Consider the following 16,562-nt stretch of genomic DNA (forward strand, 5'->3'; position numbering starts at 1 on the left):
CACAGTCCACAAAAGTTAAGTCCTGATTCTTTGGGAAGCTAAAGAGACAAAATAAAACTGAAAGGAAGTGGCTCCTCTCCTTTCTGAGAAGGCTCTGAATGGGGGCGGGGCAAGGCTCTCAGGCTGTTTCCTTGATCAGTAACCCCTGCTTCCAGGGGCTGGGGAGCTATAAGTTGCAGTCCTGTTCCTTCAGAGTACCCGCCTGGACAGAGCCAGGGTCCTCCCTTTTAAGGACTTGCCCATCTTCAAGCTTGACAAGTCTCTCAGGGGCACCAGTCTGAGGTGGACTTGGCCCAGAAGAGCTTTTTAATACCTTCCTGGCTGTGGTGGGGATCTGCCCCCACCACACCACCCCCAAAATAAATTAATATAAGTGGACAGGTACATTTATTTGTTTTACTTTTCTTTGAAGTATTGCTATTGGCTATGACCACAAGTAGGACAACAGATTTGTATGGCAAATCTTACAAATTTTCCATTTAGCTCTACAAGTGTCTCAGAAAAGGTTTTCAACAGAAACTGTGAAATGCTTTGACATATTTTGGGGTAAATTTAGTGCTATTAAAAAAACAAACAAACAACCCAGCTCTAGGTACTATGGCTCAGATCTACAAAGGGGTTTAGGTGCCACTCTGAGCCACACACACGCTGCTCAGCTGCTGCCTAACCACACAGATGCCTAAACTCACTCCACACCTACAAACCCTTAAAATTCTCACTGTTAAATTGCTCTAGGCACTAAAGTTTCTGCCTCTGGGCACATGTGCTGCTGCCTCAGGCAGACATCCACTGCCTAGTTCATGCCTCAGACCCACGGCATCCCCAAACCAGGTGAAGATAGGAATTCCCCCCTCGTCCCCATATTGCTTGTAGGGCCTGATTTGGTAGAGATGCACTGAGCACTTGTGGGAGACAATGTTTCAATTCCCTTCTCATGAGAAGGGATTTGAACAGAGGTTCCCTACCCCTCAGGTGAGAAGCCTATAGGGCATTCTGATAGGTCATACTATAGGACATTATTATGTAACATTCACTATCTTGCTATTCTATTTTGTGTTCAATAAATAAATATTAAATATTAATTGGGGCAGAGAGAAAGCATGAGAATGGGTGCTGCTGCTTCTCCTCCTCCTCCTGCCAGCCATTTTGTGTGGAGTTAGGCAGGCACCTGAGGGGTTCTCTCAAGAAATGGCTGAGGTATCTAAGCCACCTGACTCCAGGAAAGAGGTTTCTGGCTGTGGATTGCAAGCAGACTAAGATGCCAAACTCCATGAGAGGGGTGGGGCTTAGGGCACACCTCTCTTGTCAGCATCTCCCACTGGCTACCCTAGGCCAGGAGCTGCCTAGCATGCTGTATTTGTGGATCATATTCTCAGGCACTTCCTACTCCCCCATGCATCATATAGGGAGTGTAGGTGCCTAACTCAGTGGATTCCAGTGATCTCTACATGGTGCCTAAAAATTTACCACAACACCTAAGTCATTTTGTGGATCCAGGCCTGTTCCCAAATAAAGGCACTGTCACTAAAAAGCTTTGAAAAATATAAAGATTAACATACAGTGGCATACTGAATTTGCCTTTCTTGCTCTATTTCCTCTTAGAAATAGAGGAAATACCACAGTATATTTAATTACTGTAACTCAATACATGTTAACATTAAAAAGAATATTAGGGGCAACCACTGTGTAACTGCAACAAAAGTGTTTATAGGGTTTTAACTTTTTATTTCATTTCAGCTACTCAGATGAACAAATATCATCCAGCAAAGACTATAAGCTACAAGCTATAAGCTATAAGCTTGCTCATTATGCTTAAATGAAATTTAGGTGTGTAATGTTTTATAATATATCCAGAATGGAAAAGAAATGCCTGATATCAAAGATAAGCTAAACTGATTCACTCACTACTGTTAAAGTGTAAAATACCAAATTTTGGAGGGGAATCAAACAAATGCAGCATTACGTCTTGCACTTAATTATATAAAATACACAGTGACTGAAGACACAGATAATTCTCTCTAAAAACATTGCACAGAATTATTAAAGGATGAAATGCTAGTCCCTTGCAAGAACTTTATGTAAGCTGATTTTGTACAAGAAGACCAAGGCAGGGGTTTGGAGAATGGAAAATATTACAAGGCTTATGGACTTTAGTGCTACCTGCAGCCCCCTGTCCCTTAAGCACGCACATACACACATTTAATGTGTTTGTAGCCTGTCAATATACACAGTTCACATGACTCAGGAAGTCAGTACAGCATCAATTTGCATTCAGAAATTATTTTGGCATCCTTAAGGGTTAGAAGATTAAATTCTTAGAAGATTAATAAAGGATTGGTAATAATAATCGGTAATAATTAGTAATAAATGTCTCTTCCTGCTCACTGTGACAGACCTGTCCCGCTGGTGAGATTTCAGATGCCCCATGACTACTCAGTTGAAAAATGTACCACAACATTTTGGATTCTTTCTATCTTCTGCTATATCTTACTGGGTATTTGTAAAGTATATGTAAGTATTAATTTTCTTACATTGTGATGTAAATATCTATGTAAATTTAATGAAAGGTTTTGATTTTGTATACCGATTGTTTTCTTCACCTTTAAATTTAATGAGTACTCCTGCCTGCCTTTTGGAACAGGTGTTCAGTTCAGGATGGATGCTATTAGAAAGTCAGTCACAAACTCTGTGCTCTCTCTGTCTTATGGAGATTACAGAAAAAAAGAAACAAGCTAGAAGTATGTAATCTAAAATAGAAGTCATTCAGGCTGAAGGTACATATTTTGCAGTTTATGAAAACATAATACACATGTCAAGGCTGATTCCCCACTCTAGCACTTTGAGTGCAGAAGGTGGGGGCCCACAAGGATTCTAAAAATTAATACTGGCCACTCCAGGCTTGTATAAAACTCCTAAGATTACAGCTTTTCCCTGACCTTGGATGGGTAGATGCTGCCACCGCCCAAGTGCAAAAACCCCTTTGAGAACCTAGGAAGGCACACTTGGGAATTCCTTCCTGTGGGGTACCCTCAAGCCCTTTCACCCACCCTCCAGGGAAGAGCTGAGAAAGAAAACAAAGGAAATCAGCTGTTGCCACCAGCTAATGAAACGACATATGCACAAACCTCTTAGGACACAAAAATCCAATCCTGTTTTTAAAAAAGGTAAATTTTATTTAAAAAAAAAGAAAGAAAATACATCTGGAACTTAAGCCAATTACAAGGTTTAAGCATCAAAATAGCTCTCTTGAGGTCCAGCTTAAAGGTTACAAGCAAAACAAAAGCACCTGGGGTTAGCACAGAGGAGTCCCCAAGCCAGAAAGAAATAAAAAGAGATAAACCTAATTGCGTCTACCTAGACATTTCCTGATCTACTTACATATCTGGGGTTTTAAATGAAATTTAGGTGTATAATGTATGATGATTGATGATGATTTTTCATACCTGGCCCAAGCTCTTACAGTACAGTTCCAGCCCTGTCTCTGCACTCTGGGAGAACAACACAGACAAAGGGGAAGTTTTTTTTTCCAATTTTAAAAAGTTCTAGCCTTCCCATGGGCTCTTTTGGTCAGGTGCCCACTCCTTTCCTTTTACCTATGTACTTTTTAACCCTTTACAGGGAAAGCAAGTAGAGAACAACTACTAACATGGATATTATAGCTAAGTGGCTGGCTGGGTGTCCATAAAAGGGAGCTACCCTCACCCCCTTCATTTATCACAACATATAACCTGAAAAAACTATATAGGTAAAGATGGTGACTACAAAGGTTTTGAAACTAAATTGTAGGTAAAATCCACAGAAGGGAAAACTGAAACTGGAATGCATGCTTTGAAAGAATTTAGGGAAATTACTTTTCTTTTTCAAAGAGCCAACTCTTCTTTGATAATGTAGTTTATTACTACAAAATGTGCTGACCTACTCCTTTCTGTTTAACAGAAATTCAGAACCAGTCCATGTTATAGTTTTATCATATATTTATATTTTCTTCTGAACTCATATTTTAGTATAGTTCAGTGTGATTTGACATTGCAAGCTCAAAAGACAGTTATGTTCATGGCCATTCCTGACCAGATCCTACAGAGAACTAGCAGGTATAATTATACTCAACATGTCTGTTAGGTGTTGTGGCATGCCTTTGTGTAGACTAAAGTCACATTTTATATAATATTCTACTATCTTTGTTTTCTTGTTGCTCAGCAGTGAGTCCTGTGGAGAAACGGAAAGGAACATTACTTCCTGTAGTTCACCATCTGTAGATGAAATAATTATTGTTTTAATTGCTAAGTAACTCAATCTCTGCCCTGTTTGATTTCATCCAACACAAAGAGTTTGCTTTCTCCTCTCATCGCTATTTCACTTTAATTCTTATTTTGCTCATGCACTGATGTAGAAGTAGGTGAAAGTTTCTTCTAACAACTAACACAATAGTAGGTACTACGGGTGGCACAATGGCTGATTCATAGTTGACATGTTTTGTGTAGCTCCAAGTGTTACATTAGGTAATTGGCTAATTTGCATATAGCCTTAAACATCACTGTTGAAACGTGTGCATTTAATGTTGGTGGAGGTACAGTATTGAGTTGACACCAGATTTCCCTTGCAGAAACTGAGTACAATATGACTTAGGTCATAAGTGAGGCACTGATACTGCCTACATAAACATATCCTCATGAGAGCAAGTTGATAACTATGTTTTGTACAGTCAGCTATCTATTTGGTCTCACACATGCATCCTTTGTTGGTCCAGCCATATTTTTAAGAAATAGGCCATCGCAAAGAATTATTGAGAATTAAAGGACAAAATATCATAGGGTAAAGACTAAGATATGCAAAAAAAATGCAAGTATATGTGCATATGAAAATCTGTTTGCAGTGGATGCACAGAGAAATTTGTGCATGTAGCTATCCATTTGCACACCTAATGAGTTAACTTGTGCCCACAATGTAGTTGTGTGAAATCCTACTGGTGGAGTTTATCAAAGGCACAAATGGGAATTGGGGCTCAGCTTCCATTGTCTTACAAAGGGAGTTGGAAGCCTATTTTCCCTTTGTGTCTTTGAAACTCTCCCCTTACATTTGACTTGCACATATGCTCCCCATAAAAGCTACAATTTGTGAAAGTTTTAAATCCAATAAGCTCAGCACTGTATTTAGAGAAGTAGAAGGGTCAATCAGTCTTTTGATAATGGGCAGTAATTAGTGACTGAAAACTGAGTTTTGTTTTGAATAATATTTTCAACTGTGATGGCTGAAAAATAGGGCATGTTTGAAACCGCAAACTTACTTTACATATTAAATATGACCTTTTATAAAGTAAAAGCCATTACACTTGACCTTCCAAGGCCTTTTAAACTGCTGATAGACAGCTATGCTTTAAATGTTTCACAAAATGCTAAAATACCCTAAAAATCTTTTCAAGTCATTTGCTGTATGTTTGAAGTCCATTATTTAAAATTTGCAAGCTCCTGTAGTTCAGAGTGAATTAAATAATCAAAGTAAGATGAAAATCATTAATTGAACATATTGCCATTAAGTGAATGTGAATATATTCAGATATTCATGTTTCCTAATTATTTTAAGAACTTTTGAAAATACCAACATCTCATTGGTTTAAGACCCATTTCCACTGAAATCTGAAAAAGGTATCAATTTGCATCCTATTAAATTATGTTTCTACAGTACCATTTATCTGTATATAGCAACACTGAAATGCAGTATAACAATGCTCTATCTAGAGCCAGTTATAAACTGAAGAGAAATTGATGGCATAAAGATGGTATTTAAAGGGAAGAAATGACTCAATGGTTGAGAGAGAGAGGGAGGGAGGGAGGAGTGGGAATTCTAATAGAATAGAGAACAGGAAGTCAAGGTTGAAAGGAGTGGAGAGAGCAGAAATGAGGACAGAAGTAAAGAAAAAGGGCATCCTTGAAGTGGTTTATGTTAGGAGGCTTATTCCTTCACCCACTTACTTCCCTGGTCCTTCTCGCATGAACAGAGAGCAACAATACCCGAAGTCCAAAGGTGCAAACAATTCGATGTTTATTGGGGTGAACTTCCAGCAAGCATGATTCCAGTTTCCTTCCTTAGTATCCTCCTTCCCAGCTCTGACACCACAGAGCCTTACACCTGTGTCCCTGTTCCCATTCCTGCCCTTAGCCAAACATGATTCCAATTTCCCCAGCCCCATTCCCTGTTCCCATTTCCCCTTTTAGCAAAACATGATTCCAATTTCCTTACCCCCATTCCCTGTTCCCATTTCCCCCTTTAGCAAAACATGATTCCAATTTCCTTACCCCCATTCCCTGTTCCCATTTCCCCCTTTAGCAAAACATGATTCCAATTTCCTTACCCCCATTCCCTGTTCCCATTTCCCCCTTTAGCAAAACATGATTCTAATTTTCTTACCCCCATTCCCCTACTTCCTGATTGACTGCAGACTATATAGTAAAACTTGAGTTCTGCTTTGCTATACCTTAACCAATCATGTTCCTGAAATTTAACTAACCAATCCTAACATATTGTAACATGATTATGTACCCAATTATATCCCACCACCTTAATTAGTTTACACCCAGCAAAATTAATTATACAGCAGACAGAAACAATCACAGAACCAGACAGAGATTATACAGACAAACAACAGCAAAGTGGGAACTATAATGACAAAACAATACAGAAGTGAGGATTCCACATCCCAGCTATTGATAAGTGAGTTCTTGCCAGACAGGATGCTATCAAACTAAGTTTCCTTTTACATTTTCTAGGCACTTCCCTTTCTCTGGAGGCAATAGGCACTATCAGGGCAGGACTGTATTCCTAACAGCCCAATAGCACCTTATTTCAATGTGAGTAGTTTGGAATGTGAGGATGTGACCATTCACTTCCCAGTTTATGGCTGCCTCTGTTGCTTAGCCAAAGGCCTTAGCCTAAGAACAGGGCCTCAGACTGTCACAGTAAGAGAAGGCCCTTACACTGGCAGACAGTGGTTTTGATTCTTTCTTTTATACCTCTATAACTAGCCAAGTGATAAGAATACACCTGAATTCTTAGAGTATAGGCCTTTGCAGACAGGCCTGAATATCTATATCCTAACAGTTTAGATGAAATAAGTTTAAGCTGATATAGTTTTGTTTTCGGGAAAAGAAAGTAACCCAGCTGCAGAATTCTGGTGATTCCCTTGAAGTTTAGGCAGCAGGAAATTAAGAGACCATAAAAGAGGAAATTGCAATCATCAGGAAAGGAAATGATTAAGGAATACATGAGGATTTTAAGAATTTTAATATGCCAATGAAGGAGAGAAGAGACAAACCCACACAATTCAAACTACCTATTGAAGGTTTCAGAGTAACAGCCATGTTAGTCTGTATTCGCAAAAAGAAAAGGAGGACTTGTGGCACCTTAGAGACTAACCAATTTATTTGAGCATAAGCTTTCATGAGTTACAGCTCACTTCATCGGATGCATACTGTGGAAAATACAGAAGATGTTTTTATACACACAGACCATGAAAAAAATGGGTCAGCCGTGCAGAACACAATGCCATCCACAGCCTCAGAAACAACTCTAATATCATAATCAAAAAGGCTGACAAAGGAGGTACTGTTGTCCTCATGAATAGATCGGAATATGAACAAGAGGCTGCTTGGCAGCTCTCCAACACCACTTTCTACAAGCCATTACCCTCTGATCCCACTGAGAGTTACCAAAAGAAACTATAGCATTTGCTCAAGAAACTCCCTGAAAAAAGCACAAGATCAAATCCGCACAGACATACCCCTGGAACCCCGACCTGGGATATTCAATCTACTGCCCAAGATCCATAAACCTGGAAATCCTGGGCGCCCCATCATCTCAGGCATTGGCACCCTGACAGCAGGATTGTCTGGCTATGTAGACTCCCTCCTCAGGCCCTACGCTACCAGCACTCCCAGCTACCTTCGAGACACCACTGACTTCCTGACGAAACTACAATCCATCAGTGATCTTCCTAATAACACCATCCTGGCCACTATGGATGTAGAAGCCCTCTACACCAACATTCCACACAAAGATGGACTCCAAGCAGTCAAGAACACTATCTCCGATAATGTCACGGCTAACCTGGTGGCTGAACTTTGTGACTTTGTCCTCACCCATAACTATTTTACATTTGGGGACAATGTATACCTTCAAATCAGTGGCACTGCTATGGGGACCCGCATGGGCCCACGGTATGCCAACATTTTTATGGATGACTTAGAACAACGCTTCCTCAGCTCTCGTCCCCTAACGCCCCTACTCTACTTGCGCTATATTGATGACATCTTCATCATCTGGACCCATGGAAAAGAAGCCCTTGAGGAATTCCACCATGATTTCAACAATTCCCATCCCACCATCAACCTCAGCCTGGTCCAGTCCACACAAGAGATCCACTTCCTGGACACTACGGTGCTAATAAACGATGGTCACATAAACACCACCCTATACTGGAAACCTACTGACCGCTATTCTTACCTACATGCCTCCAGCTTTCACCGTGACCACACCACACGATCCATTGTCTATAGCCAAGCTCTGCGATACAATCGCATTTGCTCCAACCCCTCAGACAGAGACAAACACCTACAAGATCTCCATCAAGCATTCTTACAACTACAGTACCCACCTGCGGAAGTGAAGAAACAGATTGATAGAGCCAGAAGAGTTCCCAGAAGTCACCTACTACAGGACAGGCCTAACAAAGAAAATAACAGAACGCCACTAGTCATCACCTTCAGCCCCCAACTAAAACCCCTCCAACGCATTATCAAGGATCTACAACCTATCCTGAAGGATGACCCAACACTCTCACAAATCTTGGGAGACAGGCCAGTCCTTGCCTACAGACAGCCCCCCAACCTGAAGCAAATACTCACCAGCAACCACATACCACACAACAGAACCACTAACCCACGAACCTATCCTTGCAACAAAGCCCGTTGCCAACTGTGCCCACATATCTATTCAGGGGACACCATCACAGGGCCTAATAACATCAGCCACACTATCAGAGACTCGTTCATCTGCACATCCACCAATGTGATATATGCCATCATCTGCCAGCAATGCCCCTCTGCCATGTACATTGGTCAAACTGGGCAGTCTCTATGTAAAAGAATAAATGGACACAAATCAGATGTCCAGAATTATAACATTCATAAACCAGTTGGAGAACAATTCAGTCTCTCTGGTCACTCGATTTCTGATCTCAAAGTGACTATCCTTCAACAAAAAAAGTTCAAATCCAGACTCCAGCGAGAGACTGCTGAATTGGAATTAATTTGCAAATTGGATACAATTAACTTAGGCTTGAATAGAGACTGGGAATGGTTGATTTATTATAAAAAGTAACCTATTTCCCCTTGTTTATTCCTTCCCCCCTCTCCCCCCACTGTTCCTCAGACTTTCTTGTTAAACCCTGGATTTGTGCTGGAAATGGCCAACCTTGATTATCGTAGACATTGTAAGGAGAGTGATCACTTTAGATAAGCTAGTACCAGCAGGAGAGTGGGGTTGGGGGAGAGAAAACCTTTTGTAGTGATAAACACCCATTTTTTTCATGGTCTGTGTGTATAAAAATATCTTCTGTGTTTTCCACAGTGTGCATCCGATGAAGTGAGCTGTAGCTCATGAAAGCTTATGCTCAAATAAATTGGTTAGTCTCTAAGGTGCCACAAGTACTCCTTTTCTTTTTACCTATTGAAGCTGTCACAACCAACCTCACAAAAGCCTCTGCTCAAAGCAGATTCTTAGCCAGTTGAAATTGTCACAGCACCATTGAAATCAGTGGAACTATGCAGATCTGTACTCTAGAGTCTCTGCATTGTCTACGAGGACACATTGCTGCCAGAGGCAGTTGTGTAAATGGATCTCAGCTAATTTAGTGGTAGCATTAGAGAGACTATAGTGAAATTATACTCCTGGGGTAAATGAATAGTTTATTTTAAAAAGGTAAGACTATCCTTTTAAAGGATCTACGTATGTGTGAATTTTGATTAAATGTTTTGAGAAAGTTACAAGATGAATCTTTTAGAGAAAAAAATCATTTGTAATGTTAAAAAAAAAAGTGATTCAGTCTGAAGGAAGAGCCCCAGGAACACAGTTCCAGATTCTGATACACTTGCAAATGATAACAACAACTTATACCGCAATCCCGCACTTGAAATCAGAGGGACTACTTGTTGAATAAGGTACTTCTTGGTGCAAGTAAAGATGATGAGGTGTTCAACTCCAGGGATAAAATTCTGGCTCTAAGCAAATCAACTGAAAAACTTTCATTGACTTCAGTGGGACCAGGATTTCAAAGATACATGTTTAACTTCAGGTTTTATTGCAAGTTTGTATGAGGTTAAACATTAGAACATGTATTAGTGGATGATTATAGTTTCAATCTTTATTTTCCCTCCCATTTGGACCCACTTGGTTTAGATAGCCATTAGTGATGAACCTGAGCAAGACAGAGCAAGAGGGTGCAAGAGAGTGCACTAAAATGGGTTGAGTCCTTCCTGATGGGATGTACCCACCAAATAGTGATGGGAAACTGTACCTCCACCACTAGATCCCTCAGCTGTGGCATCCCACAAAGATAAATTCTCTCTCCAGTCATTTCAAAAATATCTGCATGCAATCATTAGGTGAAATAGTCAGACAAAATCAACTCAAGTGACAGCAATATGCAGGTAACACACAGCTCTACTCATCCTTTACCATATGTGACCACATCACTACTACCAAGATGGTCCAGTGCTTATACAAGACCAACACATGGATGAAGAACAATTGGCTGAAGCTGAACCTGAGCAAAATGATGGTGATACTGATACACAGAGGAAAGAATTTGAAGAATTTGCAGCCATAGTGTCACTGCCTTTGGTTGAAGGCTCATACCCACAACTGGTCAATTCAGTCTGTAGCTTAGGAGTACTCCCAGATGTCTCACATAGCAGCACAGAACCATAGAAATGTAGGACTGGAAGGGACTTCAATAGGTTATCTAGATGTAGTCCAATCCCCAGTACAGAGGCAGGATTAAGTATTAGCTAGACTACCCCCATGGGTGTTTGTCTAACCTGTTCTTAAAACCCTCCAGTAATGGAGATTCCATAGCCTCTCTACGTAATTTGTTCTAGTGCTTAACTACCCTGACAGTTAGGACGTTTTGTCTAATGTCTAACCTAAATCTCCCTTGCTGAGATTTAAGCCCATTACTACTTGTCCTCTTCTCAGTGGATAAACAGAACAATTTGTCACCCTCCTCTTTATAACATTTTTTATGAAGTTGAAAACTTCTGTCCCACCTCAGCCTTCTCTTCTCCAGACTAAACAAACCCAGTTTTTTCCAATGTCTCCTCATAGGCCATGTTTTCTAGACCTTTTATCACTTTTGCTCCTCTCTCCTGGATGTTCTCCAGTTTGTTTACATCTTTCCCGAAGTGCCCAGAACTGGACACAGTACTCCAGCTGAGGCCTGATCAGTGCTGAGTAGAGTGGAAGAGTTACTTCTTATGTCTTGCTTAAAACACTCCTGCTAATACATCCCAGAATCATGTTTTGTTTTGTTGTTTTTGGCAACAATATTACATCGTTGACTCACATTTAGTTTGTGAACCATTATAATCCCCAGATTATTTTTCGCAGTATTCCTTACTAGGTAGTCATTTCCCATTTTGTATGTGTATGTACAGTACTTTGCATTTGTCGTTATTGAATTTCATCCTATTTATTTCAGTTGATTTCTCCAGATCATTTTGAATTCTAATTCTGTCTTCCAAAGCATTTGCAGCCACTCCCAGCTTGGTATCATCCACAAACTTTATAAGTGTACTCTCTGGGCCATTATCCATTAACAACATTTTCTATCATCTTGGGTTAACTGGGAGACTCTGTTCCATTCTGGTGGATGGTGACCTAGCCACAGTTATTCATGCTTTCATCACTTTTCAGGGGTACTACAGAAATGCAACATACCTGGGCATGAAGCCTCCAGAACTTCAGAAGTTCCTGCTAGTACAGAATACGGCAGTGCATCTCTCTAGTGACACTGGCTACCGGAAACACATCAAAATCTACCCTTCCCTCCCTACACTGGCTTCAAATCACATTCAAAGTCTTGGTCCTTGTCCTCAAGGTGTTCAATGGACTGGGTTCCAAGAGAACAACTGAAGCTCTGGGGTGAAGATTCTGGTCAACAACTTTGCTCCTATGGCACAACAAAGATCTCTACAATAAGAGTAAAGCTCATCTGTGAGAGAGACAGACCTTTCTCAGAGGCCAGCTCAAGACCGAGGAATGAACTCCCAAATGAACTAAGGACCATTACAAACCTCACCACCTTCTGCTCCAAGTACAAGTTCTTTGACCTAGTCTTCTCTAACTTACAGACATGTTGCTATAAGTTTAAAAAACATAAAAAAAAAAACATTTCACTGCACACACTTCTTCCCCTAGGGAAAAGAGAACAAACACATGATAGCTGTTACTCACACTGCTTAAAGAAAAGGAGTACTTGTGGCACCTTAGAGACTAACAAATTTATTTGAGCATAAGCTTTTGTGAGCTACAGCTCGCTTCATTAGCTCACAAAAGCTTATACTCAAATAAATTTGTTAGTCTCTAAGGTGCCACAAGTACTCCTTTTCTTTTTGTGAATACAGACTAACATGGCTGCTACTCTGAAACCTCACATTGCTTAGTGCACTATGGGAGGCATTTGGAGACTACAGAATAAGAAACTATATAGAATAACCTAGACTAGAAAGGATGAAGTTCAACAGTTCTATAGATTCTGTATGAATAAGCATCCAATCCTGCTGTGAAGTTCTTTGTTCTGGAAACTGGTTGTAAAGTTTGTAACAGGCTTTTTAAAAAACTATTTCCAGTATTTTGTTGGTACTGACTTTGGAAGCTCAGACATCAGCAGTGGCAAGAAGGGTTTTTCCATGTTCAAAATATGTGGATATTACAGACTGATAGAGATAAAGTGGGTCAGACTTCAGTGGAGGTTTGTTTATCTTTGGTATGTGTCTATATCCATTTCCAGTTCCAGTCAAAACCAGAAAGCTTAGGGATACATGATTTTTGCTTTACATTTTAGTTTTTCTGACCCCCCCCCCATTTTAATTCTATGCTCAACACTGTAGTACAGCACGTTAGTAATTTGATGGTTCACTCAATTTATCCAAACCACTTTTTATAACCTTAATGCTAATTAGAATCATAGAATCATAGAATCATAGAATATCAGGGTTGGAAGGGACCCCAGAAGGTCATCTAGTCCAACCCCCTGCTCAAAGCAGGACCAATTCCCAGTTAAATCATCCCAGCCAGGGCTTTGTCAAGCCTGACCTTAAAAACCTCTAAGGAAGGAGATTCTACCACCTCCCTAGGTAACGCATTCCAGTGTTTCACCACCCTCTTAGTGAAAAAGTTTTTCCTAATATCCAATCTAAACCTCCCCCACTGCAACTTGAGACCATTACTCCTCGTTCTGTCATCTGCTACCATTGAGAACAGTCTAGAGCCATCCTCTTTGGAACCCCCTTTCAGGTAGTTGAAAGCAGCTATCAAATCCCCCCTCATTCTTCTCTTCTGCAGGCTAAACAATCCCAGCTCCCTCAGCCTCTCCTCATAACTCATGTGTTCCAGTCCCCTAATCATTTTTGTTGCCCTTCGCTGGACTCTCTCCAATTTATCCACATCCTTCTTGAAGTGTGGGGCCCAAAACTAGACAGAGTACTCCAGATGAGGCCTCACCAATGTCGAATAGAGGGGAACGATCACGTCCCTCGATCTGCTCGCTATGCCCCTACTTATACATCCCAAAATGCCATTGGCCTTCTTGGCAACAAGGGCACACTGCTGACTCATATCCAGCTTCTCGTCCACTGTCACCCCTAGGTCCTTTTCCGCAGAACTGCTGCCTAGCCATTCGGTCCCTAGTCTGTAGCTGTGCATTGGGTTCTTCCGTCCTAAGTGCAGGACCCTGCACTTATCCTTATTGAACCTCATCAGATTCCTTTTGGCCCAATCTTCCAATTGGTCTAGGTCCTTCTGTATCCTATCCCTCCCCTCCAGCGTATCTACCACTCCTCCCAGTTTAGTATCATCCGCAAATTTGCTGAGAGTGCAATCCACACCATCCTCCAGATCATTTATGAAGATATTGAACAAAACCGGCCCCAGGACCGACCCTTGGGGCACTCCACTTGATACCGGCTGCCAACTAGACATGGAGCCATTGATCACTACCCGTTGAGCCCGACAATCTAGCCAGCTTTCTACCCACCTTATAGTGCATTCATCCAGCCCATACTTCCTTAACTTGCTGACAAGAATACTATGGGAGACCGTGTCAAAAGCTTTGCTAAAGTCAAGAAACAATACATCCACTGCTTTCCCTTCATCCACAGAACCAGTAATCTCATCATAAAAGGCAATTAGATTAGTCAGGCATGACCTTCCCTTGGTGAATCCATGCTGGCTGTTCCTGATCACTTTCCTCTCATGCAAGTGCTTCAGGATTGATTCTTTGAGGACCTGCTCCATGATTTTTCCAGGGACTGAGGTGAGGCTGACTGGCCTGTAGTTCCCAGAATCTTCCTTCTTCCCTTTTTTAAAGATTGGCACTACATTAGCCTTTTTCCAGTCATCCGGGACTTCCCCGGTTCGCCACGAGTTTTCAAAGATAATGGCCAGTGGCTCTGCAATCACAGCCGCCAATTCCTTCAGCAATTCAGTATTTCAGTAATTCAGTAGCCACAAGAGGCACAGCAAAACTGTAACATGGCTGGGACTAGCTGGCTGCCCTGTTGGTAGTCTCAGAGACACCAAAAGCTGATGGCATGGGGACTAAGTTATCTTCTTTTATGTGGCAATTCCTCCAGATTAGGAAGAAAAACCCTACTGGGAAGTTATGGGGAGACTGGAAATGCCATTTTACTGTGTATATTGTATCTGTTTGGTATGTTAGTAAAGAACTTCATTCTTACTCTGACAAAAAACAAATAAGAGAAAAAAAGGGGTAACAGCTGTGATTCATGTCAACCAATTGAGTTAAATACATAAATTTGTGACCACCATTAGGAAGTCACCCACCCACTCCTGTATTCACCACTGTCATATAATTATGATATGTTGTGTACAAAGTATGCCTTGTGAGATAGCGATTTTGTTTAATTTCCTAGGTAACCTGCTTTGATCTGTTTGTTATCACTTAAAATCTATCTTTCTGTAGTTAATAAACCTGTTTTATGTTTTATCTTAACCACTGTGTCTTTGAGTGAAGTGTTTGGAAATCTTGGCTCTGGTAACATAGGCTGTTCCGTATCTTCCCCACGTCGAGGGGGAAGTTGACTAATTTAATGAGCTTGCACCGTACAGACTTCTGTGCTGTGCAAGATGGTATAATTCTGGTCTTATACTCCAGTAGGGGTGCAAGGCTGGGGAGCTTGGAAATTGGGTACTGCCTCTATTGTTGACTTAGGTAAAGCACTCAGGTGACTCAGTTGAATGTGTGGTGCCACCTGAAGTCATGTTGGGTGATAACAGTCCCCAGAGGGCCTGGCTGGGAGTCACCAGCAGAGCAGGAGAGGCCAATCCAGCTGAATGGTTTGGGGGCACAGCGGTCCATCAGCTTCCAGGCTTCACCCTGGAGGTGACAACCCATCACACCCACATCACTAGACTAGTCTACAATGTTAATAAAAATCTTCAGCATTTACATGTACTTTACATAGGTATGACATGTACATTGTCAGCATAGGGGTCTACATCAAATTGCTGCCAGTGCTATGATTCACCAGCATCTCAGATGCCACTGTATGGTAATAGTCAATAAAATCTTGACAGAGCAGTGATATTTTTAAAAAGACAGAACCACTTGCTGATAATGTCTCTACAACATATGTTAAGTGCCTAGAGGCCCCGCTCAGTATACAAATGTGCCAGGTACTGGACACACAATTAAGAAAAAGTCAGGCACAAATAACTTAAAACGGGGGTTCCCAATCTTGGTTCGCGGCTTGTTAAGGGTAAGCAGGCAGGGCCGCTCACAGCTCCCATTGGCCGGGAACAGTGAACAGCCAAACCTGTGTATGCTCTGGTAAACAAACCGTCTCACGGCCCACCAGGGGCCTACCCTGAACAAGCCGCGAACCAAGTTTGGGAACCCCTGCCTTAAAACTAAGCAAAAATGTCTTGTACATGCAATATATTTGTAGGAAATATATGTTGTACCATTTTGAGTGCAGCAAGATTTTATAAAAGACAATGAATATTTTTCATAGGTAATAAATCACAACATCTGATATTTTGGCATTTACTTGTCAATGAATAGTACACTGGGGAAAAGGTGGATGCAATCATGAAATCTCTGGTGAATCCTTTACAGCTGCTAAATTAAACCCCAGGACAAGCTTCACAGGAAGCTAGTAGAGCCTAATACAAAGTTCACTTAAAAAAAAAATCAATGGAATGACTCCCACCGACTTCACTGGACTTTTGATCCAGCCCGTAGAGAGCAGGACCTCAGTGACAATATTGCA

The 16,562-nt window shown here is 41.2% G+C and overlaps 1 protein-coding gene across 1 annotated transcript in view; it reads left to right on the forward strand.

Moving 5' to 3' along the window:
- LOC311517096 (uncharacterized protein) overlaps positions 1-12,314 on the forward strand; it is a 68,734-nt gene extending 56,420 nt beyond the window's left edge. The window contains exons 3-4 of the mRNA XM_084621680.1: positions 2,394-2,511; positions 11,965-12,314. Of these exons, the coding sequence (XP_084477806.1) occupies positions 2,394-2,511; positions 11,965-12,183 (337 nt within the window). The 3' untranslated portion in view covers positions 12,184-12,314. The remainder of the gene's footprint in view (positions 1-2,393; positions 2,512-11,964) is intronic.
- The last annotated feature ends 4,248 nt before the right edge of the window (positions 12,315-16,562 follow it).

Source organism: Lepidochelys olivacea, assembly GCF_965140295.1.
Source record: "Lepidochelys olivacea isolate rLepOli2 genome assembly, chromosome: 2".
Lineage (NCBI taxonomy): Eukaryota > Metazoa > Chordata > Testudines > Cheloniidae > Lepidochelys > Lepidochelys olivacea.